The sequence below is a fragment of the Poromitra crassiceps genome (assembly GCF_964638095.1).
Source record: "Poromitra crassiceps genome assembly, chromosome: 15".
Taxonomy (NCBI): Eukaryota; Metazoa; Chordata; class Actinopteri; order Beryciformes; family Melamphaidae; genus Poromitra; species Poromitra crassiceps.
In genome coordinates, this window is record NC_139634.1 from 42,020,680 (window position 1) to 42,048,052 (window position 27,373).

General features: G+C 45.8%; 1 protein-coding gene across 1 annotated transcript; it reads right to left on the reverse strand.

Moving 5' to 3' along the window:
- Window positions 1-820: 820 nt before the first annotated feature.
- mtnr1al (melatonin receptor type 1A like) lies at window positions 821-19,318 on the reverse strand (the record flags this gene model as incomplete). Its single annotated transcript, XM_083651439.1, has 3 exons — window positions 821-1,204; window positions 2,827-3,212; window positions 19,006-19,318. 3 exons carry the CDS (start codon window positions 19,316-19,318, stop codon window positions 821-823), a joined length of 1,083 nt encoding a protein of 360 aa, XP_083507565.1.
- Between the last annotated feature and the right edge of the window lie 8,055 nt (window positions 19,319-27,373).

Here is a 27,373-nt window from a genome sequence, read left to right on the forward strand (position 1 = left end):
ATGCAATTCATCGATATTTCAACTTCAAATTGATATTTAGAGAAGGGGAAATAACATATTTTTCGATTATAACTAACTATTATTTTTAGAGAAATTGAAATAGTAATTTGTTATAACACTCAATACTAGAAAAACTTATATAAATTATCAATGCACTGAGTAACAATTTTGCTTTGCAACTCTGCTCTCTCTCGCTCTCTGATAGCTCCCATGGCATCTTTTGTTTCAATGTCTCGATCTTCCTCCTGTCCTGTTAGGAGGAAGTCTTGTCTATCAGCACCACCTGTTCAGAGGTCAAGTCAACTCACGTTTGTCCTTCCTGGTTCAATAAAGGTCAGATAAACCTCTCGGGACTCCTCCCCCTGATAACGACGTGACCTCACATCCTGTTTGGCTCTACGTATCAGTCTGGAATTCCAGCCACTCACATCAATTTCAGTGGGCGGGGCTACTTGCCTTGACAGACAACTCCTTGAGTCAATCAGCGTCACCAAATCCCATTCAGATCCAATCAGAAGAACTTGTGGTTATAGAGTCCATCTCTGCAATACCTGAACTTTATGGCTGTGTTTACTCTACTAACGTTAACGTTACCGCTCGTTGCTTCGGGAGCCGCCATTACTGTTTTGCCAGCGGCGTGGCGTCCCTGATTGGCCGCTTACGTTGTCAACTACAACGGGCAGTGCCTATTTGGCCCAGGTACATTTTAATTTCAGGAAATGACTGTGGGTGGGTGGACGTCCAGACTGATCTGTGGAGCCAAACAGAATGTGAAGTCATGTGATCAAGATGGTCTTCCCAGGCTACCTCCCTCCTGACCTCAGCAGTGGAACTTGAAGATGATCAGAACGATCCTCTTGTACTCCTTCCTGAAGTTGTGGTTGAGGACGCCGTAGACCACGGCATTGAGGCAGCTGTTGAAGTACGCCATGAAGTAGCTGGCGGTGAACAGCCACTCGGGGATGGCGGGGCCCAGCCGGGAGTCTATCGCCACCGCCAGGCCGATCAGGTTGAGCGGCGCCCAGCACACGGCGAACAGCACGAACACCACAAACATGGTGAGGAAGTTGCGGAGGTCGTGCGGCTTGATCTTGGGCCGCGAGTCCGGTTTCACCCTCCGCCTCACCTGGATGACCAGGATCCAGATGCGCAGGTAGCAGTAGGTGACGATGGCGATGGGCAGCACGAAGTGGACCACCACCACCTGTAACGAGTTTGGTTGTATGTTAGCTTACGTCAGCTTTAGGCAGAGATGCCCACAAGTCATTTTTTGCAAGTCCAAGTCAAGTCTCAAGTCTTTCGTCACAAGTCCAAGTCAAGTCTCAAGTGTGTTATTATCTGCTGCATGCCATCCGGTCTGCTTAGAACACTGCATAGCTAAAACTAAGGGATTCAAAGCATGTACTGCAGAGGTGGCCAACTTTTTTGGTTTGGGCCACCTACACAAAAATATAAGTAGTTGCAGGCCAAACAATATTAAGCATGGCAGTTTTCAACCTGTTTAGACTGAAATAATAATAGTAATAATTAGACCAGAAAACCACTGTGCCATCAAAAAATCTTTTTCTACCTAAATAAATATATGACACATAGTAGTTTATGATGTGCTCACCTTTACAATGGGTATTTCTGTATCTTTAAAAAAAATTCTGTTTCTCTTTCTGCACCAACAGATTAAGACAGAGATAATTTCACCAAAATTCAGTGTTAAAAATGTTGGCCAAGGTACTTTTGACCTTTTAAATCAAAAATGAAAAAGAGAAAGAAAGAAGAAGAAAAACGTCCCATTTTCTCGTTTTTCGTTTAAAACGGGAAAAAATAAAAGATTACCCATTTTCTCCTTTTTCGTTTAAAATGGAAAAACGGAGGATTATAATTTAGTACCCCGACTCCTGTTTTTAAGTGGCCCGTATTATATATTTTTTTATTCATGGAGGGCCACTTAAAAAAAATAGTTTGGCCACCCCTGATGTGCTGTGCTATCCTCACTCCTTTATTAGCATGCAGTATCAGCATTGATTAATTGACATTATTAATAGACATTTCCTTCATGTTAAGCCAAAAATACCAAAATAAAAATTGTTCACGAGTCCCAAATCTCGAGTCCGAGTCGAGTCTCAAGTCTTTTGAGGAAGATTCTCAAGTCAAGTCTCAAGTCCCTGTGTGTGCGACGTAAGTGTGATTTGAATCCAAGTGCCCTTCTCTGGCTTTAGGTTGCGCCTGGATAGCATCAGCATAGCATGACAGATCCAAATGACGTGAGTTTTGGGATCTCACACATGTACCTCTTTATTCACCTATACTTGTCGACCATACAATGCCTGGTCTCTACGGCAGTGCTTCTCAAACCTTTTCATGTCAAGGACCCCTAAACTGACACAAACTAGACCACGGACCCCAATTTAATACACTTGTCCCCCCATCTGATACGATTTTTGCTTTTACATGTTTTATTATAGAAAGTGTATGAAACTCATGACCAAAATAGTCATACATGCTGTCATTGTTATTTTGGATGGAATTATAGTGAAAATAAATTACCCCCCTTTTTGCTGGGGTTTCCCTGGAACCACCTCAAAGACCCTTGGGCGTCCCTGGACTCCACTTTGAGACCCCACTGCTCTATGACACTATTATCTCCTAACATACTGTACATGTAGATCGATAGTACCAAGTCCTTACTGAAGAAGGCTACTTGTCTGCAGACAGACTGGGAGTGGCACTGAATCATGTTGCTAACTCAGTAACACTAAGCACCACCCAGTTACTGCAACCAACCAACCAATGTTCCCCAAAGCATAACAAGAATATGCGACTGTTACACACCGTGATGGTGTACAGCGAGCTGACCGACTGGGCGAACGTGCACGAGTACACGCGCGGGTCGTACTGCAGCGACTCCACGAACCAGTTGGGCACGATGGCCAGGATGGTGAGCGCCCACACCAGGACCACGTAGCACATGGTGTTGGCGTTGGAGAAGAGCTTGTCGTACTTGAGGCTGTGGCAGATGTAGCAGTAGCGGTTGATGGCGATGCCGGTGATGTTGAAGATGGAGCCGATGACGCTGAGGCCCATGAGGAAGCCGCTGATCTGGCAGTGGATGTAGCCGGCGATCCAGCCGTCGTGGAAGATGGCGGTCAGGACCATCGGGTAGGGATAGACAGCCACCACCAGGTCCGCCAGGGCCAGGCTCACCACAAAGGCATTCCCTGCAGGCAGGCAGGAGGAGGGGGGAGACAGGTCATGAGTAAAGACAGGCAGGGCAGGGAGGAGGGGGGAGACAGGTCATGAGTAAGGACAGGCAGGCAGGGAGGAGGGGGAAGACAGGTCATGAGTAAAGACAGGCAGGGAGGAGGGGGGGAGACAGGTCATGAGTAAAGACAGGCAGGGCAGGGAGGAGGGGGGAGACAGGTCATGAGTAAAGACAGGCAGGGCAGGGAGGAGGGGGGAGACAGGTCATGAGTAAAGACAGACAGGCAGGGAGGAGGGGGGAGACAGGTCATGAGTAAAGACAGACAGGGCAGGGAGGAGGGGGGAGACAGGTCATGAGTAAAGACAGGCAGGGCAGGGAGGAGGGGGGAGACAGGTCATGAGTAAAGACAGACAGGCAGGGAGGAGGGGGGAGACAGGTCATGAGTAAAGACAGACAGGGCAGGGAGGAGGGGGGAGACAGGTCATGAGTAAAGACAGACAGGGCAGGGAGGAGGGGGGAGACAGGTCATGAGTAAAGACAGACAGGGCAGGGAGGAGGGGGGAGACAGGTCATGAGTAAAGACAGGCAGGGCAGGGAGGAGGGGGGAGACAGGTCATGAGTAAAGACAGACAGGGCAGGGAGGAGGGGGGAGACAGGTCATGAGTAAAGACCAGGCTTGGGGAGTAACGGATTACATGTAAAGGGATTACGTACACTAATCAAATTACAAAAAAATGAGAAATGTAATCCATTACAGTTGCAGAAAAAAGATAATTGTAATCAAGATTACAATTATTAGAAAGTGGGATTACTAGCAGGATTACAATTTTACAATACTTTTCAAAATAAAGAACGATGTGCACACATTGTGCAACAGCACTCTTTTGCAACACGGTCTCACGGCAGTTTGTGAAATAATAGTGTGCAGCCAGTTGCACCAGCTGACATTGTGTTATATATTTGTCACTTTTTCACACACAGCGTGGGATACCAGGGACATCGAGACGATGACGTGAGCCGGTGACGCTGGAAATAGGACAGTGGCGTGAAGTGACATGGGGGTGGCACCGACGCACGCCTGCCGCTGCCAATGTGGGATTGTACGTCAAAAATAATGTGTACAACTGGCCTGGTTAGAGTGTAACTGGCCTGGTTAGAGTGTAACTGGCCTGGTTAGAGTGTAACTGGCCTGGTTAGAGTGTAACTCGCCTGGTTCTGACGTTACTTACGTCAAATGCGCGAGTGTGTGCAGAAAGAGACGAGAGTCCCACCAAAGAAAGCTATTGGAATAACTGTTTACATGAAAACATATTACACGTGTTAAGCGATTGGTTGGGCCTAGGCAAGAAGTGGGCGTGCCAAGGCTCACCCATAGCTACGCGGCTGCCGTAATACCTGGCTTAACAGTTACCACTTCATTACCATTAACTGCTGAAGGTGGGGGTACAAAAAGCCTTGTCTCCCCTATTCAGGCCCCAGTGTCTAAAGCCGTTTTCACACATGCGCTTTTTACCGCTAAATGACCGGAAATCGGTCTAATGCCTTCATGTGTGAAAGTTGTTTTCCGGTATAAGCGTTCCCCCGTCATCGCGGACATTTCACCAGTTTCAAGCCAGTCAGAAGAGCGGTATGCCGCGATAAGGGACACAAGTGTGAAACGGGTCCAGTCATTCGCCGGTCCTCATGGGGGAGGTGTACACACGTTGCTTAACGTTCACTTCCAGCGTGCATCATCTAATCATTCGCGCACATCAAAGCAAACTACTTCCACATTTCGCTTCGTGCATTTGCTTTCTCTACATACATACGCGTAGAGAAGCGTAGAGAAGCTATAATATATACATTTCTAGTTCGCCACTGAATTACCAAATTGATATAACTTTCAACCATTTTCAGATTTTCTGTTTCCATACAGACCAACAGCGTTGGCTAGTTGTTGATATTTATAAAGATATTGCCCCTCTCAAATAAATTATTTTTGAGGCAGTAGGCAAACTGTAATGGCGTCGATTTCCGAAAAAGAATCTTGACTTGAACACAGCCAAAGAGTCCAGTATAGACAAGAGCATATGTCATTTCTTGGTTTTTTCCATAGGTATTTTCAAATCACTGTTCTAATACATATCTAGGGGGTAAGTCCTCCTTTAACATGATACCAACGTGAAAGAACGCATGGAAGTATGTGGGCAGTGGCGATAATATCGTTTGAAACAGACGCATCTATTTACGTATGAAAATGGAGTATAAATGAGCCATAAGTAGCTCTGCAGCCTCTAACGTACAGTAGATGTGTTCTGCTGGAAGCTTTTATCCAGGCGCATGTTTAAACCCAGAGGGAAACGGAACCCCTAGCTCTGTGTTGAATATCACCATGCCCTACCACTTAGCTATGCAGCATTCAATATTTATCATTCCCTGATTTCGTCTTCATTAAGAAGAAGCCTCTTCATTAGTATTCTTGACAAGGAGACTCTGCGCCTCCTATACGAGTCACAGAAGGCTAGTTAGGAAGACTCTTGGGCTCCGAGGATCGAGAGAGACGGGGGACTTTTTAACCAGCAGTCAATAGGTATTAGCCTCTACTTCTGTCTTTATTACTGCATTCTTCCCTTTGTTACTATTATTAACAATGGTTCCCCTCTCACATACGTCAGAGCTGTATACGTGAAAGTGTGAGGAAAAAAGGCCGTCGGGGTTTTGAGGTTTGTGTAGAATATATAATGGGGCTGAGCGAACACAGCCACAGTCAGATTCTCATTAAGGTCATCCTCCATGCTGTAGGCTAAATGTCTGATTCGTGGCTCTGGAACGTGCTTCGGATAACAGTGGCAGCTAAGGTTTGTCCAGGTGGTGCAGACGTATTGTCTTCCTCCCAACATGAGGGTGGCAGGTTGGACAAAGAAGGCCTGCGGGCTGAAACGTCCGTTGTTGCTATACTGCCCAGATGATTGATTCAACCTGTGAAGGGACATTTAAGTGTGCTGGCTTATTTACCTGGCTTACACTGTAGTTACCTCCGGTCCATCGTACAGTTGGCCGTGTCTGCGCCGCGGGTGGGAATCCATAGTGTCCTCTAGTAAGAGAGTGGCGTCAGCGGAGGACCAAAATGCGAGACTCATTAGCCAATGAACAGCCAGGAATGGGTCTCGCGCTACTTTTGCATGCTAAAATAAACCAGATAATGTACAATTTGATTCATTTCAAGGGATGAAAAACCCTTTCAAAGTACAACACTGTCTATTTTGTTGCAACTCGACAGTGCTGTTTTTTTTACTCAAGAGTTCCACTTTCTACTTCCTGCAAAAAAAAACTGGTCCATTGGAGTGAATGGAGATGTCGGAACTCTTCTATTATACGGCTCTGGGAATCCAGATTAAAGAAACGAGCCAGCTTCGCATGCTCATTTCATAGAGTGCACCTATTTAAGAATGTATGAACCAAAAAAAACACTTTCTTGCTTTTGTCAGTTTGTAGGCTACTAACCAATTTTAACCAATTATATCATGACATCCGCATGCTATCAATAAATCTTCATGGCTAAAAGAAAATTCCAAGAATGGGTTAGAATGGTCAAACTTTGCTAGCTCATAAATGTTAATATAACTTCTCACATAAGCACAAGATAAAATAAAAACGGACGGTAATTCGGTAATAAAAGACGGATTCAAAGGACATGTAATTGGCTCATTAACACGCATTCGAGGAATATTGCTATTTACCACGGCTCGTCGCACGCTTCAAGGCCGGCAGCCACCCTTCTCCCTCGGCTAGGAAGTGCCTCTCTGTGCGGGCGAACCGCCAGCCTGTCAAGAAGCCTCTGTCTTTAAGCTCAGAGCACGCAGTCTACGCCACTGTATTTACATTATTGTGTTTGTAACATAGACTGTTCTTGCAACGTGACCGCGGTAGATTTCAGATGTGTCCGATAAAATACATTATTTAGCAGACTGCTGTCTCCCTCTGCTCGGAGGCATGCGGGTCTGCACTCCTCCAAACGTTATGTCCAGCCTCTCCCATTTTACTCAGAAAATACATCACGATAAGGAAGTCACATACTCTCGAAATGCCGTCTCTGCTCAACTTTAAGATCAACCATAACAACTGTAACTTTACTTTACCTATCATTTGTGTGTTTTTTTATTTTTCACGTTGAAGGTCACTGGTACTAAATACCATTTTACAATTCAAGGCATTTTTAGTGTGGAGATGCTCTTTAAGATGAGAGCAGATTTTGGCTGGGTGTCTACCAGCCAGTCACTGACATTTACAGAGGATGTGGCCACGTTCATAAATCCCAATTAAAGGGTGGACATTTTTAGTGAGATATTAATTTCAATTTTGTTCTCGCAGCATCGTGGCAGCGACAGTTCCAGTATGTTGGATGACAATTATTCACACCACAACCTGTATGCTATACAGTAGTTTGAATAAATTACTGATTTTAATGAATTGATTTTTTCCCGCCTGCTTGAGGGAATTACATCAAAGTCAAATTGGCCAACATATCCACAGAAAGGCTTGTGTGAGCTCATTTTGGAACAGGATCTGTCCACAGCACTTGCCTAAAGCCGGAAAATTAAAGAGCATGGCGCAGGTCAAAATTACATTGAATTTACATTTGGGCTCATGATTAGTATGACCCCCCCCCCCCCCACCCCCAATATATATGTAAGCGATAATCAACGACTAGGTGTGCGTTATAGAATTTTAATGCACGAAGTGGAGTGCGGAGTGCATTAAAATCGCATGATAACGCACACCTAGGAGTTGATTATCCCGCTTATACCATGGTCATTTCACAACAATATAAACTAAAAGCATTCGCGAATTTTTGATGCAAGTTTAGCAATCGAAATCGTATGTTTTCCACAAGCCATAACTCTGTTTACCTAGCAACACTTGGGAAACCGACTAATACCTGGAACAATCGTTACCATCCTGTCAGCTTCTCATGCAATGGAAACGTTGTTCGCTGTTCCAGTAAATAGGAGGAAGCTACGAGCCGGCAGGGAAGCTATAGTCCGCTCAGCTCATTAGAAGCTGAGATAGCGAGTTGACCTGTTTGATTACACGTCTAACATGTGATTAGACTCGAGCCGGACTACGTGTGCGTTCCACAGTTTTAATGCACACCTGCTGGTCAATCAGAAACGAGTATTCACCCAGACCATGATATAAATTATATACCATGGTCTGAGTGAATACTCTTCTCTGATTGGCCGGCAGGTGTGCATTAAAACCGTTTAATGCACACATAGTCCGGCTCAAGTAACAACTAATTACATGTAAATACGGTACATGTAATTACAGGTAAGTAACCCATTACTGAATATATAGCATTAGCCAGGTAGGTAGTCACGTCAATCTGTGTTTTCACCATCATGCGATAGATGGCTCCCTTTTGGCCACCTCGTGAAATGCTAAGGGCACTTCCGGAGTTGCACGGGAGCAAACGGTTATTCTCCACCAAAACCAGCAAGCAGACAAAAGCAACAATCTCCCTTCAGGAGGAAGCTCCATAGAACAGCTCCAGCCTGGTGCCTCAAAGCGTTGCGACGAGCAACCGAAAACGCCCACCCACCCCACACTCAGAGATGGGACGTGCGGGTCATCACACTCTTCGCTTTCCTGGGGGGGCTCGACGCGCTGTCAGATGGACTCATGACAGTCACTCAAAGGGGGAAGGATTTTTTTTTTCACCAGACGCTTGTAAACGCGCTGACAAATCACTTCTCCTGTCAGGTAGATTAGTAATCTGGTGTGTGAGCCCTCACACCGTGTACATTTCAGCCGTCAGATATGCCCACAGACCTCCAGACATCGAGCACCATGAAGCAGACGAGAGTGTGACCTGCACGTCCCCTCTCTGAGTGTGGGGGTGAATCTCTCCCAGGCATTCCCAAAGTGGGCCGGTGGGGTTCACTGTCTCAACCACACACACACACACACACACACACACGCACACACACACACACACACACACACACACACACACACACGTGCTCTTGAGCAAGGCCCTTATTAGCCCTTGTTCACACAGGACGCCGAACAGAGCTGAAGCTTGAGGCAGGCACAAGCTGAACTGACGCCTCACCGTTCACACAAGAAGCCTTCTCTTTTCCTCTCAGCGCCTCCTCGGGGGGGGGGGCCTTGAAACCGCCCACAACTCCCATTTTCTTCATGCCCGGCAGCGTCAAGCTTCAGCGTGCCACGCGCGCGGGTGGTGTGAAGGAACGGCCTCGCCTGTTAACAAGGACGCCTAAATGAAACGTGTGGGTTCAGCGTAGGTTTTGCTTAGGTTGAGCGTTGCTTCGGCCTATGGTGTGACTGTGAACGGGGGCTTATAACCGCAACTGCTCCAGTGGAGCTGATCAGTGTGACCAGCAGATCAGACTGTGGTTGTACTGGTCAGCTTCCAGGTATATGAATGCGTGTGTGAATGTGAACAGGGCACTCATGAAAAAGAGAGCATTGCTCTCAATGAGACTCCCCCTGTATAAATACAGGTACAAAAAGAAGAAGACATGTATAAAGTTAATATTCACATATCAAAATATGCAATGTATTTTGGTTCAGAAATGTTCATATTTTACATTTTGTGGATTTTGCAAAAATGTTCAATGCTGACATTTCATTTTGGCAACTGCGCTGAGTATGTGTGTACTTGTCTGCTTCTGTTCATACTCTCTCTCTCTCTCTCTCTCTCTCTGTGTCTCTCTCTCTCTCTCTCTGTGAGTTTTGAAGCGAGTGCCTTTGTGTTGCTCCTCTGTTCTCGTGTTGTATTTCTGTCTCAGCGGAGCGTGTTGGAGCGAGCGAGGCGAGCCGCCACTGTTTCTGATCCTCTCTCTCTCTCTCTCTCTGTGTGTCTCTCTCTCTCTCTCTCTGTGTCTCTCTCTCTCTCTCTCTCTCTCTGTGTCTCTCTCTCTCTCTCTCTCTCTCTCTCTGTGAGTTTTGAAGCGAGTGCCTTTGTGTTGCTCCTCTGTTCTCGTGTTGTATTTCTGTCTCAGCGGAGCGTGTTGGAGCGAGCGAGGCGAGCCGCCACTGTTTCTGATCCTCTCTCTCTCTCTCTGGCTGCTGGTGAACTGCTTTGTTCACAGTCAGTACAAGAGCAAACAGTGCTGTCAGCCACCTGGGGACACACACATGAGTGCAGGCACTAAGAAAACAAGGGCAAATCTGGCCCAGCAGGAGGACCGCGGGGGCGGGGCTACCTGGGTTGTGGCTATAGATGGGGTACAGCCATGGATGGAGTGACAATTGTTATTCCACTCAATTTGTGTTACTTCTTGTATAGTGTCACGACGAAAGCAAAGATACGACAGGGTGAGATAAAGGATACATCCCCCCCAATATTCAAGTATAATACTGTGTGTGCGTGTGTGTGTGTGTGTGTGTGTGTGTGTGTGTGTGTGTGTGTGTGTGTGTGTGTGTGTGTGTGTGTGTGTGTGTGTGTGTGTGTGTGTGTCATGTATCGGATCAGCCGAAAAAAGGCAAATTAAGTGAAAGATGTGCTACTTTGGCACTTTTTTCAGTCGTTATTGGCAAAAACAAACAAACGTTCAAATGGGAATATGCAAACAGTGCAGGCTATGAATTTCAATCAACAATAAATGTGAGATAATTATTTACTCAGAAAAGTAAATTTGGGAGAAATAAACTCCATTGATCAGAAAATTATTTGCTTCTTTGGCCTAATCCCATTTCTATGTAACCCCCCCCCCCCCAGGGGTTTTGCTCATGTCACTGGAAAACATGATTGTAACATTATGTAACAAAATACTTTTTCTGCCTGACTCTTGTTTCTTTGCCTGTCTTTGCATGTCTGTATCATACAGTACGGATATTGTAAATGCCTGTGATATTTGTGACATGGTCTAGTATGTCTGTATCATACAGTACGGATATTGTAAAGCCTGTGATATTTGTGACATGGTCTAGTTAGTATGTCTGTATCATACAGTACGGATATTGTAAACGCCTGTGATATTTGTGACATGATATGTCTGTATCATACAGTACGGATATTGTAAAGCCTGTGATATTTGTGACATGATATGTCTGTATCATACAGTACAGATATTGTAAAGCCTGTGATATTTGTGACATGGTCTAGTATGTCTGTATCATACAGATATTGTAAAGCCTGTGATATTTGTGACATGGTCTAGTATGTCTGTATCATACAGATATTGTAAAGCCTGTGATATTTGTGACATGGTCTAGTATGGTCTGTATCATACAGATATTGTAAAGCCTGTGATATTTGTGACATGGTCTAGTATGTCTGTATCATATAGTACGACAGCTGCACTGGAGCCTCCTCCAGGTTGAGATGGGTCACTCACTCCGGCCGGCCCTGGAGAATCCACATCAATGAAAAGGCACCACTACTCATTCATGTCTTGTGCGGCAAATTGATGGTGGGCTGCTGGGCACAGATGTTCAGTTTGTGGAGCAGAAGACGTGAAGCTGAATTGAGTATGTGCTACGCAGGTCCGCCTGCGGGGGGGAAGACGAGTAATCTGGCCGTGTTTGCAGCAATCCCACCCAGGGGCAGAGCGTGAGCACGTGCTGAAACTACTGACAACAAGCCTCTGCATTTACATGATAATTGCGTTTCTACATGTAAATGCTTATTTACATACATTATTTACCCAGAATATATTCACACACGCGCTCTCTTATCTGCCCAGCGAGCCGCCCGCCAGGTGTGTTCAGTGAATGAATGGAGGCCTCTCTGCTCTGCCCTCCTCCTGCCGCTGACATGATGGACTGTGACAGGACTTCATTAATGATCAGGTGATTTGTCTCTGACCAGGAGGATGGAGAGAGGGGGAGGAAGGGGAGGAGAGGAGAGGAGGAGAGGAGAGGGGAGGAGGAGAGGAGGGGAGGAGGAGGAGAGGAGAGGGGAGGAGGAGAGGAGGAGAGGGAGAGGGGAGAGGGGGAGAGGAGGAGAGGAGAGGGGAGGAGGAGAGGAGGGGGTGAGAGGAGGAGAGGAGAGGAGAGGAGGGAGGGGAGGAGGAGAGGAGAGGGACGGGAGGAGAGGAGAGCTAGGAGGAGAGGAGAGGGGAGGAGGAGTGGAGGGAGGAGAGGGGAGGGGAGGAGGAGAGGATAGGGGGAGGGGAGGGGGGAGAGGGAGGGGAGGGGGAGAGGAGGAGAGGACGGGAGGAGAGGAGAGGAGAGGGACCAAAAGAAGCAGAGGAGAGGGGAGTAATTGAAAGGGGGTAGAGGAGCAGAGGAGACGTCATGGGACGGACCAGGGAGGAGATGAGAGAGGAGAGGACAACTGGGAGGGGGACGAGAAGAGAGAAATTGAAAAGAAAGGAATGCGCGAGTGGATGATAAAGGAGGAGAGAAAAGACATTAAGAGGAAGAAGGAGAGGAGAGTAATTGGAAGGGGAGGAGGAGAGGAGAGATTGAGGAGGAGAGCAGAGGGAAGGGGAGATGAAGAGAAGGATGGACAGAATGAATCAAATGGAAAGCAGAGCGGAGGAAAAGACCATCCTGTTCTCATCACGCCATCAAATTCAGCCACTTTGTCACAATTCCTCGCTGTCACGTGTTCATGCACGGGGGACATGTGACCCTTTCACATCGGGGTTTTTTTTTACGCCTTTTTCCTCAGTTTTCGACGCCACAAGAGCGTTATGATTAATTTGAAAATGTTGCTTCATTTGAAAACATCGCCCAATGTCAATTTGAAAAGGTTATGCACACAAAACAAGCTGGGTTAAGCTTATAGGCCACTACAACAATGTGGTTAATGTTAGGGTTATGGGTTGGGTTAGTGTTAAATAATGTGAAATGTGACTGACAGTTGGAATGGAGACTTACAGTGCAGCTGTAGATTCCCCGCCTATCAACACAAGGGTGGCAGTTTCGAGCCCCCCCCCCCCCCCCCCCCGTGTTGCTGCACTATAGCGCCTCATGTGGTCGGTCGGGACCCCTGGTCGAGGGGGAGGGGAACTAGGGGGAAATCCGTAATCCTGCCACGCGCTACGTCCTGCTGGTGAAACCCCTCGCTGTCAGGTGAAAAAGAAGCGGCTGGTGACTGCACATGTATCGGAGGAAGCGTTAACTTACAACTCAGATCGGCCAGATGGTATGAAGCAACGACAGCAGGAGCATTTGGCCAAGTACAATAGACCCTTTTCACGGGGGCCATTTTGTGTCAAAAAGGCAGAATAAACACAGGTGCAAAACACTAATGTGGGTTTCCAAATTCCAATCATGGAAATTGGATGATATGGGATGACCCGAGGAGGCGACTCCATGAGAGAGAGAGAAGTGAAGAACTCCTCCCTTTTATCTTGCAGTCGCAGCTTGCATCCCTCCAGTCCTCTCGCTCGTTCAGTTAGTTCGTTTTACCTCTCGGAAACAAACCTGGTGTCTTTGTGACTGATGCGTGCAGGCGGCTCTGATGAGCGCTGGGAAATGACGGCCGCTTGTTTATATATCGATTTTTTGGCAACGCCAATTCATCACCGTGACAAAGTCTCGGGCACGCAGCAGCGAGCGGGATGCTCAGAGGCTGCCAGAGAGGTGACAGAGAAGTGTCGTGGATACAGATAAAGAAAAGGAATTAACTCTCCACCATGCTCTCTCTGCCTCGCTCGCTCTCTCTCTCTCCATGCTCTCTCTGCCTCGCTCGCTCTCTCTCTCTCCATGCTCTCTCTGCCTCGCTCGCTCTCTCTCTCTCCACGCTCTCTCTGCCTCGCTCGCTCTCTCTCTCTCCATGCTCTCTCTGCCTCGCTCGCTCTCTCTCTCTCCACGCTCTCTCTGCCTCGCTCGCTCTCTCTCTCTCCATGCTCTCTCTGCCTCGCTCGCTCTCTCTCTCTCCATGCTCTCTCTGCCTCGCTCGCTCTCTCTCTCTCCATGCTCTCTCTGCCTCGCTCTCTCTCTCTCCATGCTCTCTCTGCCTCGCTCGCTCTCTCTCTCTCCATGCTCTCTCTGCCTCGCTCGCTCTCTCTCTCTCCATGCTCTCTCTGCCTCGCTCGCTCTCTCACTCTCCATGCTCTCTCTGCCTCGCTCGCCCCCTCTCTCTCCATGCTCTCTCTGCCTCGCTCGCTCTCTCTCTCTCTCTCCACCATGCTCTCTCTGCCTCGCTCGCTCTCTCTCTCTCCATGCTCTCTCTGCCTTGCTCGCTCTTTCTCTCTCCATGCTCTCTCTGCCTCGCTCGCCCTCTCTCTCTCCATGCTCTCTCTGCCTCGTCGCTCTCTCTCTCTCCATGCTCTCTCTGCCTCGCTCACTCTCTCTCTCTCTCCATGCTCTCTCTCTCTCTCTCCATGCTCTCTCTGCCTCGCTCGCTCTCTCTCTCTCCATGCTCTCTCTGCCTCGCTCGCTCTCTCTCTCTCCATGCTCTCTCTGCCTCGCTCGCTCTCTCTCTCTCCATGCTCTCTCTGCCTCGCTCGCCCCCTCTCTCTCTCTCCAGGGTTTCTTCCACTTTCACAGCTGTTTTCTTTTTATTACACTGCCTCACAGTGAACAGTGTTGGGCAAGTTACTTTCAAAATGTAATATACTACATATTACTAGTTACTTTCATTTGAAAGTAATACGTTATTTTACAATATTACTGTCTGTGTAGAGCAACTTGTTACTTATTACACTACTTTTGCATTACTTTCACCAAAACAACAGCAGCAGCAGAATGCCATCGCTGCCCCGGAACCATCCCGAAAAATAATCTCAACCGTCTTGAAGTCAGTGTAAACAATCCAAAATTCTAAATGTTATTTGTTTCGTTTGTTATTGTCATCTATAGTGGTTATTTGCATTAAAAAAACAGTTTGATTAGGAAATGATTATCTTCATTTAAATGGTGCTTTGATTTAAAAAAGAAAAATCACTCAATTTGTAACTTGAGTTACTTGACAAACTAACTGGTATAATATTACTGAAGTCCTATAAGTAATAAGTTATATTACTGAGTTACTGCTAAAAGTAATATATTACATGTAATATGTTACCTTTGTAATGAGTTACCCCCAACACTGTCAGTGAATATCGACAGATATTTCAGATAAATACTACAAACGTGTCAGGTTGTTGTCTTTGGTTGGTTGGCAATGGCAAAGTGCACCCGTATCGCACCATCAAACTTCCTGTGTTCACTCTCCACTCAGCACGCCTCGCCTTTTCCAACCGTTTAAACGCACTGCATGCGAGTCGGCCCTACTTGCACCGAGATTAATGACACGTGTAGAAGAACTAGATAGCTGTGTGTGTGTGTGTGTGTGTGTGTGTGTGTGTGTGTGTGTGTGCGACGAGTGTGATTCATATGCATAATACACGTCAATGAGCAGGGCCTCGCACCCCCCCCCCCCCCCCCCCCCCCCCGCCACAGCCCGACGCACACGCACGGCTTAATTGTTAATTTTGAACAGGTGAAATTGATTTAGGCTCACATGACAGTGGCCCCAGACAGTGAAAACATCACTCTCTGTGACAGTGATTTGGTTATACTGGTCCCAATACGCTCCACTAGTTAAGGTGGAGCTCAGTCTCCATGGTGCAACTAAGAAACCTCTGGGGGGGCAAATAAAGTTCTACCTCAATTAACTTCAAACAAAGTGTGTTGCTTTGTCTTTGCAAGTGAAGATCGAGTGTTCGTTCAGCCGCTGGAACAGATTGATCAAAATATTGATTTAACAGATGAATCAATATTTTTGTGTTTCAAATGATTAATGTGTTTAAATAGCAGAGGTGGGGTCATACAGCAGCTTATTTTGTAACAATGAACTCTCTCTGGGTCTAGGACACGGCTCACTCCAAACTGATTATGGAATCCCTGGCCAGCGATTGGTGCGTCCGGAATCCTGAACCCACCAATCAGTAACGACTTAACAAACAGGTGCGCTCGCTCACCCAACCTGACTCTGTTGAAAATTAACCACTCTTATTAGTGCTAGGACAACCCCCCTCAAAACAGCTGCTGCAACTGTGAAATGGCACAGACTCATTTATGTAGTATGCGGATATATATATATATATATATATATATATATATATATCCTACGTATGGGGTTAAAAACTTAAATAAATATAAATATAAATTGCAATATAAAGTCAAATTGGCTACAGACAGTATAGGCTCTATAGGATAATTAGTGGAGTGGAGTGGAGATTATTCAGCATTTGGATGCCAGCAAATTAGTTAATGACAGATATCAAATCTTACAGGTAGCTATTAGCCCTGAAAGTTATTGATTAGGGTAACTGGGAAGATATATATATATATATATATATATATATATATATATATATATATATATATATATATATATATATATATATATATATATACTGTATATATACATTCACATTCATTCCCTTCCACACATTCTCACACAGCAGCCCAACCACAGGCTCTTTCCTGGTTAGCGCTCATTGAGAGAGAGAGGGGTCAAGGGTCTCGGTCAGGGGCCCCACAGACGGTGCCTAAGAGAGCAAGGGACTTTCTCACTCACTTTCCTCAACTCCATTTTCTAAGCCGATTAGGGATTTGAACCGGCGACCTTTCCTCCCGTCAGAAAAGCTCCCGTAACCTCTAAGCTCCCAATTGACCCCCCCCCCCCCCCCCCTCCTCTGAGCTTCACAGGAAGCTAAGCATCATAACGCTCGGGCCTAAACCCATGCATCAATACTGATACATCTCCTTTGCTTTACCAGTTATGAGTGTGATTGTGAGCAAATGCGCTTGTCCTCCAGAGACAAACTAAGTGCTTTTAATGTGATGTTTGACTCTTTCGGAGGGCCCGCCGGAGCGTGCCGTCCAAAGACTGATAACAATTAGGAGACCGAATTGATTTTCTCTCCGCGTTTGTGTTTGAGGGGATCCTAAGTGCCCGGCCCTATTATATGCACAGCAGTGCCTCTTGACGACTTCTGGTCCGTGTCGATCCTCGGCTTACTATCGGATTCACAGATCGATCGTGCAGACTCAGAGAGTGAGTCATGGCACTCCTTTTACTTTGGAAAAGTCCTTGCCTGGAAGCCAAAGTGGAAAGTCTCCCAGCCGGCCATCATCATGGCTGACTGTGCTGTGCATCACTCACTCCCTGCATGCCAGCCTGCCTGGCCCATGACAGCTGGGTATGATTTGTACCTCAGTGACATTGACATTTGCTCTCGGTCCCCCGAATGTATGTTCATAAACTTTTACAACATCCTATAGGCTATAACTTGGGCGGCCGACAGGGCAGCCGTGCCTGCTGTCAAAAAGTCCTTGAAGGGGAGAGCGAGACCGAAGCTGTCATACGTCATGTCAGTGTCACTCATAAAGGGCTGGAATAGAAAGTGTCACTAGGAGAAGGTCAGAGCCACGCTGGTTTGTGGGAAAAGATAATCCCCAATTATGTTATGCCTTGTTAAAAGTCTCATCAATGTGACTTTGTTGGTTGGTTCACACTTTACTTTCACACTTCTGCTCTAATCCAGATTGACCTAATCAGTTCAGTGCCTTGCTCAAGGGCGCTCGGACATGACACGCGACTGTCTCCTATAATATCCTTATAGAGAGTTACAGTGTCTCCGGTGCTCAACAGTGAGTTCATATTAATAATATAATAAAATGTCTTATCTCCTATGCCCATGCTATTGCTATAATAATATTCATATAAGGACTTTGCAGTTTTGATGTAAATGTTTGAATAGTTGCCTTGGAACCTTTATTATTTATGTCTTTTTTTGTTAGGGTTTAAGTGTAGCCAGCAGGCAGCAGTGCTGTGCAATGAGTGAAGCTCTTACAGGCTCCGCCTCCCATGCCGGAGGTTCCTGGTTCAATCCCCAGCTGTGGGCGGGACTACACACAACGCAGGTTACACAAGTCCCCATAGTCATATTATACTGACATATGGGAAGTAAAAATGCCACATATGTACGATAAGGTGACAGTTACCTTATTGTACATATGTGGCATTTTTACTTCAATCAATATGTTTATTATAGTCACCTGGTGACTATAATAAACTTATTGATTAGAACAAACATGCTTTAACTCACAGACAGTAAAGTAATTTTAGCCGCACTGTTTAATAACAACAAGAAGAAAACTTTGTCTTTACAAGAAATAAAATAAAAACCATAACACTGACATCAGCCCATTTGCAGCCAGGTCACCAGAATAAAAGGTTGGCATTGTAAGTTTTTTGAGGACCCCCTGCAGGCGATGGGCACTCGAGGACATGCTCACAGCATCCCAGGTGGGAATCGAAACCCAGGACCTTCTAGCTGTGAGGCGATGGCGCTACTGCGCCACCGTGCCCCCTGAATATCAATGTTTCGGAACCAAAAATATGTTGTATATATCAACATTGTTAGATACAGTAGATGTACGTGTATATGAACTTTAGAGAGTCTGCTATTGAAATAGCGCGGTGCCAAGTAAGGGTGTTGTGGTCAGGTTGGATGATGGAGTTCGTAAACACTTTCACAGCGGAGAGCGGTGTTCACGTCCCCACGTGTTAAAAGTCTACATTATTTATCGTTTTTGTTATTTAAGCCTAACCCAAGCCATAACTTTAACCAAGTAGTTTTACGTGCCTAAACATAAGCAAAGTTGTTAAAGTTGTTTTATTTGCGTTTAACGTTGGAAAGCCGGCAAGGTTTTCCAGTACCCGCCGTTGCGTTTCAAATTTACATTGAGATTTTAGGTTGGCAGAGACACGAAAATGACACATTTTTGAAAAGTAAAATGGCGACGTTTTGTTAAAAATGTACTTATAGATTGTTCGTAATATCCCTCCTTTGCAGCCACGTAAAATGCCCACGTCTTATTCTGGCGACCGGGTTGATCTGCGACACTCTCACCTGCTTTCCTGAGTTTCCTGTTCCTGAACACGGACACGATGACCAGCGAGTTCCCAATAATATCCACCACGATGGTTGTGATGAGCACGGCGGCCAGGAGCGTGATCACCCAGGGGAGGGCGCGGTGCCCCTGGCCCCCGGGGGCCCCCGCCTCCAGCTCCCCGCTCGGCCCCGCCGTGGAGTTCCGGGGCCCCCCCAGGATCCCGTCCACCATGGTAGGCTCATGGTCCTCCAGGGACATCAGCTGCGGCAGGTGCCTGGGGTCGACCAGTCGCATCGGGTCGTAGTCGCGGAGCGGCGGTCCATTCAGCATTGCGCGCGGTGGGCTAGACTACACGTGGCCCTCTCCAAAGTGCCCCTCCAAACGCGCCGGAGCCGTGCATTCTCGAGGCGCGAAAGTCTCCAAACAAGGCATCAGTGCCCGTTTTCAGTGACTCTAATGTAATATTGACTTTAATAGTACCGCTGATTACTTAATATCTAGGTTAGCCTTCACCATTCTGAATGGAAACACATTTAAAAACAGCAGATGTTAAGAGGAATTTGTCCATTTACGCACTCAAATTATTCAAATAATCTTCTTTCCCACTGGAAAAACACATCAAATGTCATATATGTGCATTCAAAATTGGAGTCGATGCCGCAAGTTTCCAGACGTTCATCCGTTCAGTCGTTTAGTTCCCATCTTGCCTGGAAGGAGAAGAGAGAAAGAGGTGCCGCGGAGTCCCGCGTCTCGTCCATCTGGCAGCAGCGCCATGCTTCATTCACAAATCTGCTCCGTTATTCATGACTCCAGCTCCATTCAGCCTCTCACACACTGAGAGAGAGAGCCGCTAGCCAGCGCACCTTATAGCACCCACCAATGATGCTCTCTCTCTCTCTCCCTCTGTCTCTCGCTGACTGTGTGAATGAGTGTGTGTGTGTGTGTGTGTGTGTGTGTGTGTGTGTTTGTGTGTGTGTGTGTGTGTGTGTGTGTGTGTGTGTGTGTGTGTGTGTGTGTGTGTGTGTGTGTGTGTGTGTATGTGAGAAACAGACTTTCTCTCTGTCAACACCTGTGCGTAAAACGATTCATCCACAAATTATGCCTCCGCTAGCTCTCTCTCTCCCACTCTCTTTCTCTCTCTGTCTATAACCTATCTCTCTCTCCCTAACTCCCTCCCTCTCTTTCTCATTGTCACTCTTTCCCACTCTCTCACCATCCCCCCCACCCCCTCTCTCATCGCCGCTGTTTCCAGTTGCTGTGCGCGCTCTCTCCTCCTAACAGCTCCATCCTTAACCCATTAGCGGACGGTCTGTCATATTCCCATTCCCTATAAACTCCTGTGTTATCTATACAATTCATATAGACTTTTGATGTGATATTTGTATAGTATAATTTTAAAGTGCACTAAAGGATTGCAATACATGTGTTTATTTTGTGTGTGTGTGTGTGTGTGTGTGTGTGTGTGTGTGTGTGTGTGTGTGTGTGTGTGTGTATAAATATATAAATATAAATAAATAAATAAATATATATATATATATATATATATATATATATATATATATATATATATATATATATATATATATATATATAAATAAATAAATATATATATATATATATATATATATATATAAATAAATAAACAAATAAATATAAATATATACAGTATATATATATATATTATATATATATATATATATAAAGTCAAATTGGCTAGAGACAGTATAGGCTCTATAGGATAATTAGTGGAGTGGAGTGGAGATTATTCAGCATTTGGATGCCAGCAAATTAGTTAATGACAGATATCAAATCTTACAGGTAGCTATTAGTAAAATGTAGCCCTGAAAGTTATTGATTTGTGGAACTGGGAAGAAAGCCCAGACACTGGGTCTCAATCAGTGTTGGCTCACAGCTTCCATAGATGAAGTGATATAGGTACTGTCCACCAGCTGAATACATGTTGAGCAAAGTGAATGAATTTATTTCCCCTTTTGAGGCTATTTTACTTACTAATTGCTGGACGAATCCTAAACACGATTTAAAACACGATTTCAGACGGACAAGCCCGTCTTTATTGTCACACGGTTACACATCAACACATGCACACACATGCTGACGGTGGCCGGTGAAATTTGTCCTCTGCATTTAACCCATCCTGGCTTTGTCCTTTCCTCCGGGGGGCAGGCCAGGAGCAGTGGTCGCTTTCTCGTACAGCGCCTGGGGACCAACTTCGGATGTTGTCGTCACTGGTCGGATGACGATGACGATCTGATCTTCTGCATGTTTTTAATGGGGGGGGGGTTCGGCATATCGTCACATTTGACATCTACTTTATAATCTTTATGTTTATTGATCCTTTGTTTAACCAGGGTAGTCACATTGAGATGGCCCTCTCTTTCGCAATGGCCTACTTATACATTCTGGCTGACTTGACGCAGTCTACAGTATGCGCCTGGCGCTCGTGCGTGCAGCATGAGAGAGATGCTTTGTTATAGGTACATACGTGTTGTAGCACTTTTGTTGCATGAGAAACAGTGTCTTGGGGACGCAAGACAAATTTCTGAGTTGTCCGACAATAAAGTGAAAGTGAAATCTAATTTTCCATCAATGTAAAGTAATTAACTGTTCAGAAAGTCAAATTTCAGCCTGTGGGAATCACTGAATCTCACTGACTCACGCTGCAAAAGGGGCGGCAACTCAGGAGGAGGAGAAGCAGGGTCGGAAAATCACGCGTTGGACCACCGCCAAGATCTATATCGCCATGGCGTGCAAAGCCGTCACGTAAAAATCCACTTCACTTGCAGGGTCGCTCTATCGGCTAAACGGCCCAGCTTGGAAACTTAAAACTTTTAGACTGAAGAAAAACTAGTTTGTGGATTTTGGCCAGTCTAAAAGGGGCTTAAAAGGGGCTCAATTGGCCCAAAGGTTGCATCACTCATTGCGGTCAGCATGTTTACTTGTTTTACATCTAAATCTAGCCCTGTGCACCTTTAAATTATCTATGTGCACAATCAAATCAAATAAAGTCAAATCAAATAAAAAGACAAGACTACAGAGAATTTGAATCATTCATTTCCACATCAAAGGCAGCGTTCACCAAGTTGTTGGATTTCTCCTCTCCGTCATCTGCCATGCACTTTGCAGGCGCTCCACATCCCCATCTCCTTTGTGAATAATGTGAATTGGTATGTATTGGTTGCATGCAATCATCCACACACACACACACACACACACACACACACACACAGACGCACGCACGCACGCACGCGCACACACACACACAGCAATTGTGATGACATCAGTGATGTCATAAATCCTTCACTGCTGAGGATATAATTTGGACGACTCTCAGCCGACCTGTGACAACAACAACATGGACCAGCTCTGCCCAGTGGCACTGTGGAGCCGGCTCAAGCCAGAGAAACTCCAGCTGAGTGCACACGTGGCTAAAGTGCACTAAGCGCATGAAGTTGGCATGGGTTTGGTCACATGCCCAAAAAAAAAGTGTGCCCATGGCGCATCGCCTCCCGAGTCCCCACCCTAGAAATGAGCGCGTGAAAGTGCGCTAAAAAAAAGTGTCCTTATAATCTGTTAGCAAACAGCTTGCCAGGGCAAAGCAAGTTTGTTCACCAACTTTCAGGGTGAGTTTCTCTGAATGTATGAATGAGTATAGGACATTCAAATAGAAATAAGCATATTTATCTTTTCAACTATTCTCAGATTTTCAATGTATATGACACATCTGAAAGCTTACAACACTCTTCAGTCCGTGACATCTCCTGATTCCATACAATTCAATGTTCTCGACAGCTAAATTACCTGTTGTTTGCATGTAACCAGGACATGTTTCCCAGAATCCCTTGCAGCTTGTGGAATAGGTTTTTCCTGAACTTTGACCCCTCCGTCCTCGCAGCTCATTACTGTACACAATCACACGAGTATGACTCCCGCCGCTGTTTTCTCCAACCAAATTATTACAGCGCGGCACGGCCTTTACATTTACATTATACACACACACACACACATATACACACACATATACACACACACACACACACACACACACACACACACACACACACACACACTCACACACACACACACACACATACTGCCACACACACACACACACACACACACACTAACACCCAGTAGCAGAGCCATGTAGACTGCATTAGCGCTCCTTAGTGACTCATCTTCTGTCAACCCTCAAATGACGGGTCGTCTGATTTGGTTTGATTTCCAGGAATCAGTAGGACACAGGTGTGCCTGTGTGTGTGTGTGTGTGTGTGTGTGTGTGTGTGTGTGTGTGTGTATGAGAGAGAGAGAGCGAGGTTGTTGATGCCAAAGCTTTTATAGTAAACAGCACCCCCCAAACACAGACTGGAGTTGATGAAAAGGTGAACAGCTATTACAGTAATGGCGCAGAGACAAACCTGCACATGTGTGTCCTAAACAAAATGGAATATAGTTGGTATATTTAGCCTGGTGATAAAGCATATTGATGTGAACTCACTCACATTCTAGTTCACTCTAGGTATCAGTGTGGCCTCTAGCCCCATTTAGTTGGGCGGGAGACGCGTGACAGACAACTCCGTCAGCCAATCGCCAAGAAACTCCGCTGGCACAGACTGTACTCTTGTTCTTGTTTCATTGTTGTTATTGAGTCTATTTCTACAATAACTGCACTTATGGCTGTTTACTCTATTAACGTTAACGTTGCTGCTCGTTGCTTCAGGAGTCATCTCTCGAGACAGACTTTTTCGACTTGCATCGAAAATCACGCCATCATCATCGTCACGCTACAGTACGTGAAAAGCTGTGCGACAGCGCTCGCACGCATGCTGCGCTTTACCCGATCAAAATGAAGTGAACGTGACCGCGGTGTGTAGTCAAAACGTACCATTTTCAGCACGTAGCAAGTTGCTACTAGCAACGAGCTAGACTTGTTATTGTTGTTGTAGCTGCCCTTGGAATCATTCAACGCAGGAGAGTTTCTGACGGGTGCTTTAGTTATTTTAATTGTCTCTTTGCACTGATGAGCACCGTGAAAACTATAAATGGAAAATACAGAACAAAGGACAAATGCTTAAATTTGACAGTTTCACAATGAAATGCATAATAAAAATAAACATGTCTTAATGTACAGTTTCAGTGTTTTTAAGTGTGTAGTATTTTAAGCATATTTAACACACTCCACAACATGACATTACTAAACAAAGTCACATTTTAGCCCAAATACAGACACATGACAATTTACTGCTGTTTGACCATGACATGTAGAATTACTGATCTCAAGTTAATTAGAAGCAACATTCTCTTTGAACAACACTCCAAAAACAAACCAAAAAACCACATGCTTCAAGCTTGACTCATAAACTGAGGGAACATACCTTGCTCCACTTTACCAAGGGTGCTATTATGTAGGAAACTCGTTGATATCGGCGTATTGTGAGACAGTAGCTTTGCCTGAATGAACCAACAACAACAATAGCAGATCTCTTTAGTAAGATAAATCAAATGGCACAATCGGTCACATTGCAACAACACACAGCCAAGAATACAGTCAAAGGAAGCAAACTTACTCTGTAAACTCTTGGTGACAGCACTATAAAACAGTTAAAAGAGAAGAGAGGGGAAGGAAAGGCAAAAAGACGTGGCCATCTCGCTTCCCGCAAATTCTGCAACAGCGCGCTCTTCCGCTGACGTCACTGTGGCGACAACTGGTTGCTACGTCAACACTGGTTGTTGCTATGGCATTCTTAAAGCGACAGGACCTACTGTCGTTTACACTCCCACCAATCATGTTATGATGAATGAGTATAGTTATTACCATAAAGACTACATGAATCATACATGATTTCCAGATGATAATGAATGTCTTAAGGTGGCACAATTAGTTTAGTTTGTAATGCCTACATGTTATTGCTTATTGATTTTGCAAATATTTACAGGTTTCGCAGAAGGGAATCACATAAGAGAATCATGGACTCTCGAGAAGGAGCACTAACTTTTGGATGGGCCGTTCAAGGATGGAAGGCTTGGAGGGTCTATCCACTTTCCTTGGTGCTTTCCGCTCTCCAACTTGTACCTTGACTCTGCGCACTAGGCCATCACCCTGTTCGACTGCTTCAACCACTCTCCCTAGTTGCCACTGGTTTCTTGGAAGAGTGTCGTCCTTGATGATGACAATGTCATTTACTTTGAGGTTGCGCCGGGGTGCATGCCACTTCTGCCGTGTAGAAATGTTCAGGAGGTATTCCCTCTTCCAGCGGCTCCAGAACTGTTCAATCAAATATTGCACCCGGCGCCATCGTTTTGTTGCATACATATCTTCCTTCATGAATTTTCCAGGAGGTGGTAGAGCAACCTTAGACTTCATCAGGATGAGATGGTTGGGCGTCAAAGGCTCCAGTGATTTAGGATCGTTGATTCCATCTACATTTAGTGGACGGCTGTTAACGATAGCCATAGCTTCGTAGAACAGTGTTCTAAGTGAAGCGTCATCAAGTCTGCCTGGACATTGAGAGAAGGTGGCATTCAGCACGTTTCGCACAGTCCTGATTTGGCGTTCCCAGACGCCGCCAGCATGACTTGCTGAGGGAGCATTAAAGATGAATTCACATTGTTTATCAGCCAGGAAAACCTCAAGTTCCTCGGTGTTACATTGCTTGAGTGCTGCTTTGAACTCGTTCCTCGCTCCCACAAAGTTTGTGCCATGGTCACAGTGGAGTTGACGAACGGCCCCTCTGAGGCTAATGAAGCACCTTAAGGCATTGATAAAGGTGTCTGTTGACAGATCGTCGAGCATTTCGATGTGAACAGCTCGAGAGGAGAGGCAAGTTAGGATTAATCCATACCTCTTGTATTCTTTACGGGCTCTCTTGATGATAAATGGGCCAAACACATCCATACCGCAGTATGCGAACGGTGCTGAGGCTTCAACCCGTTCCTTCGGGAGCTCGGCCATTTGCTGTTCCTCTGCTGGTCGTCGGAGTTTTCTGCATCTCACGCAGTTGTGTATCAGCTTGGCAACAGATTTGCTCCCACCAATTATCCAAAACCCATTGGCTCTGAGCTCCATTTGAGTCTGACTTCGGCCTTGATGACAAATTCTGTCATGGTAGTGTAAGAGAATGAGCTTGGTGATGTGACAGCTTTTTGGAAGAATGAGCGGGTGTTTTAGTTCTTGACTCAGAGATGACTGCTTTAGCCTCCCGCCAACACGAAGGAGTCCCTTATCCACAAAAGGATCAAGGCGAAAAAGAGGACTAGTGCATGGAAGACTGCTTCCCTTTTGAAGTGTCTTCAGCTCTTGGGAAAAGGCTTCATGCTGGACAAGCTTGATTACCACCTCAGCCGCTCTTTCGCGTTCTTCGATACTCACAAGGTCACTGTGATGCTCTTGCTTGGATGCCAGCCTCTTAATTCTCGCAACAACCTTCAAGAGCCTTGTCCAAGAGGAGAATCTACTCAGACAGCTGAGGATGTCGATGCAGTCACTGGTCGTGGTCGCAGTTACCTGAACTGCTCGGACTTCAGGATCACCAACCAGTAGTTCAGTAGAGAAGGTAGGTCTTGGTTTCACTTCTCGCTCCCACAGGAACTTGGGTCCTGACATCCAGATTGTTGAAGAGATATCTGAGGCATGAAGACCTCTCGAGGCATGATCAGCTGGGTTTTCTGTTGTGTCAACATAATGCCACTGACTGGGATTTGTTATTTCTTTTATCAGTTGAAGGCGATTTGCGACAAATACATGGAACCTTCTTGCATCATTGTTGATGTATGCCAACACGACCTGAGAGTCTGTCCAAAAGAACTCCTCATCGATTTTCATTTCAAGTTCAGTTTTTAACATAGCACTTGTTCTGGCAGAGACTACAGCCGCCGAAAGTTCCAATCTTGGAATGCTTGTGATTTTTGTTGGAGCAACTCTTGCCTTAGCCATCACAAGGCTGCAGTGGATCTCATCATTGTCAGTTATGTACCTGATATAGGAACAAGTACCATAGCCGACAGTACTAGCATCCGAGAAGTGGTGCAGTTCTGTCCTCATGATGTTGTTGAAGTCTTGTGGGTGGTAGCATCTTGGTATTGTGACTTCCTTCAGTTTCTGGAGACCATCTTTCCACTCCTCCCACCGTGGGTATAAATCCTCAGGAAGTGGATCATCCCATCCAATGCCCATGCGACACAGTTCCTGTAGAATGAATTTCCCACGCAGGGTGAATGGGGAGACAAACCCCAGTGGGTCATACAGTGAGGCGATGACCGACAGAATGCCACGGCGAGTGGGAGGCTGGTCCTTCAAGTTGACGTTGAAGCTGAAGGTATCATTTTTTATTGACCATTGGATACCAAGTGCACGCTCTACAGGTGCTG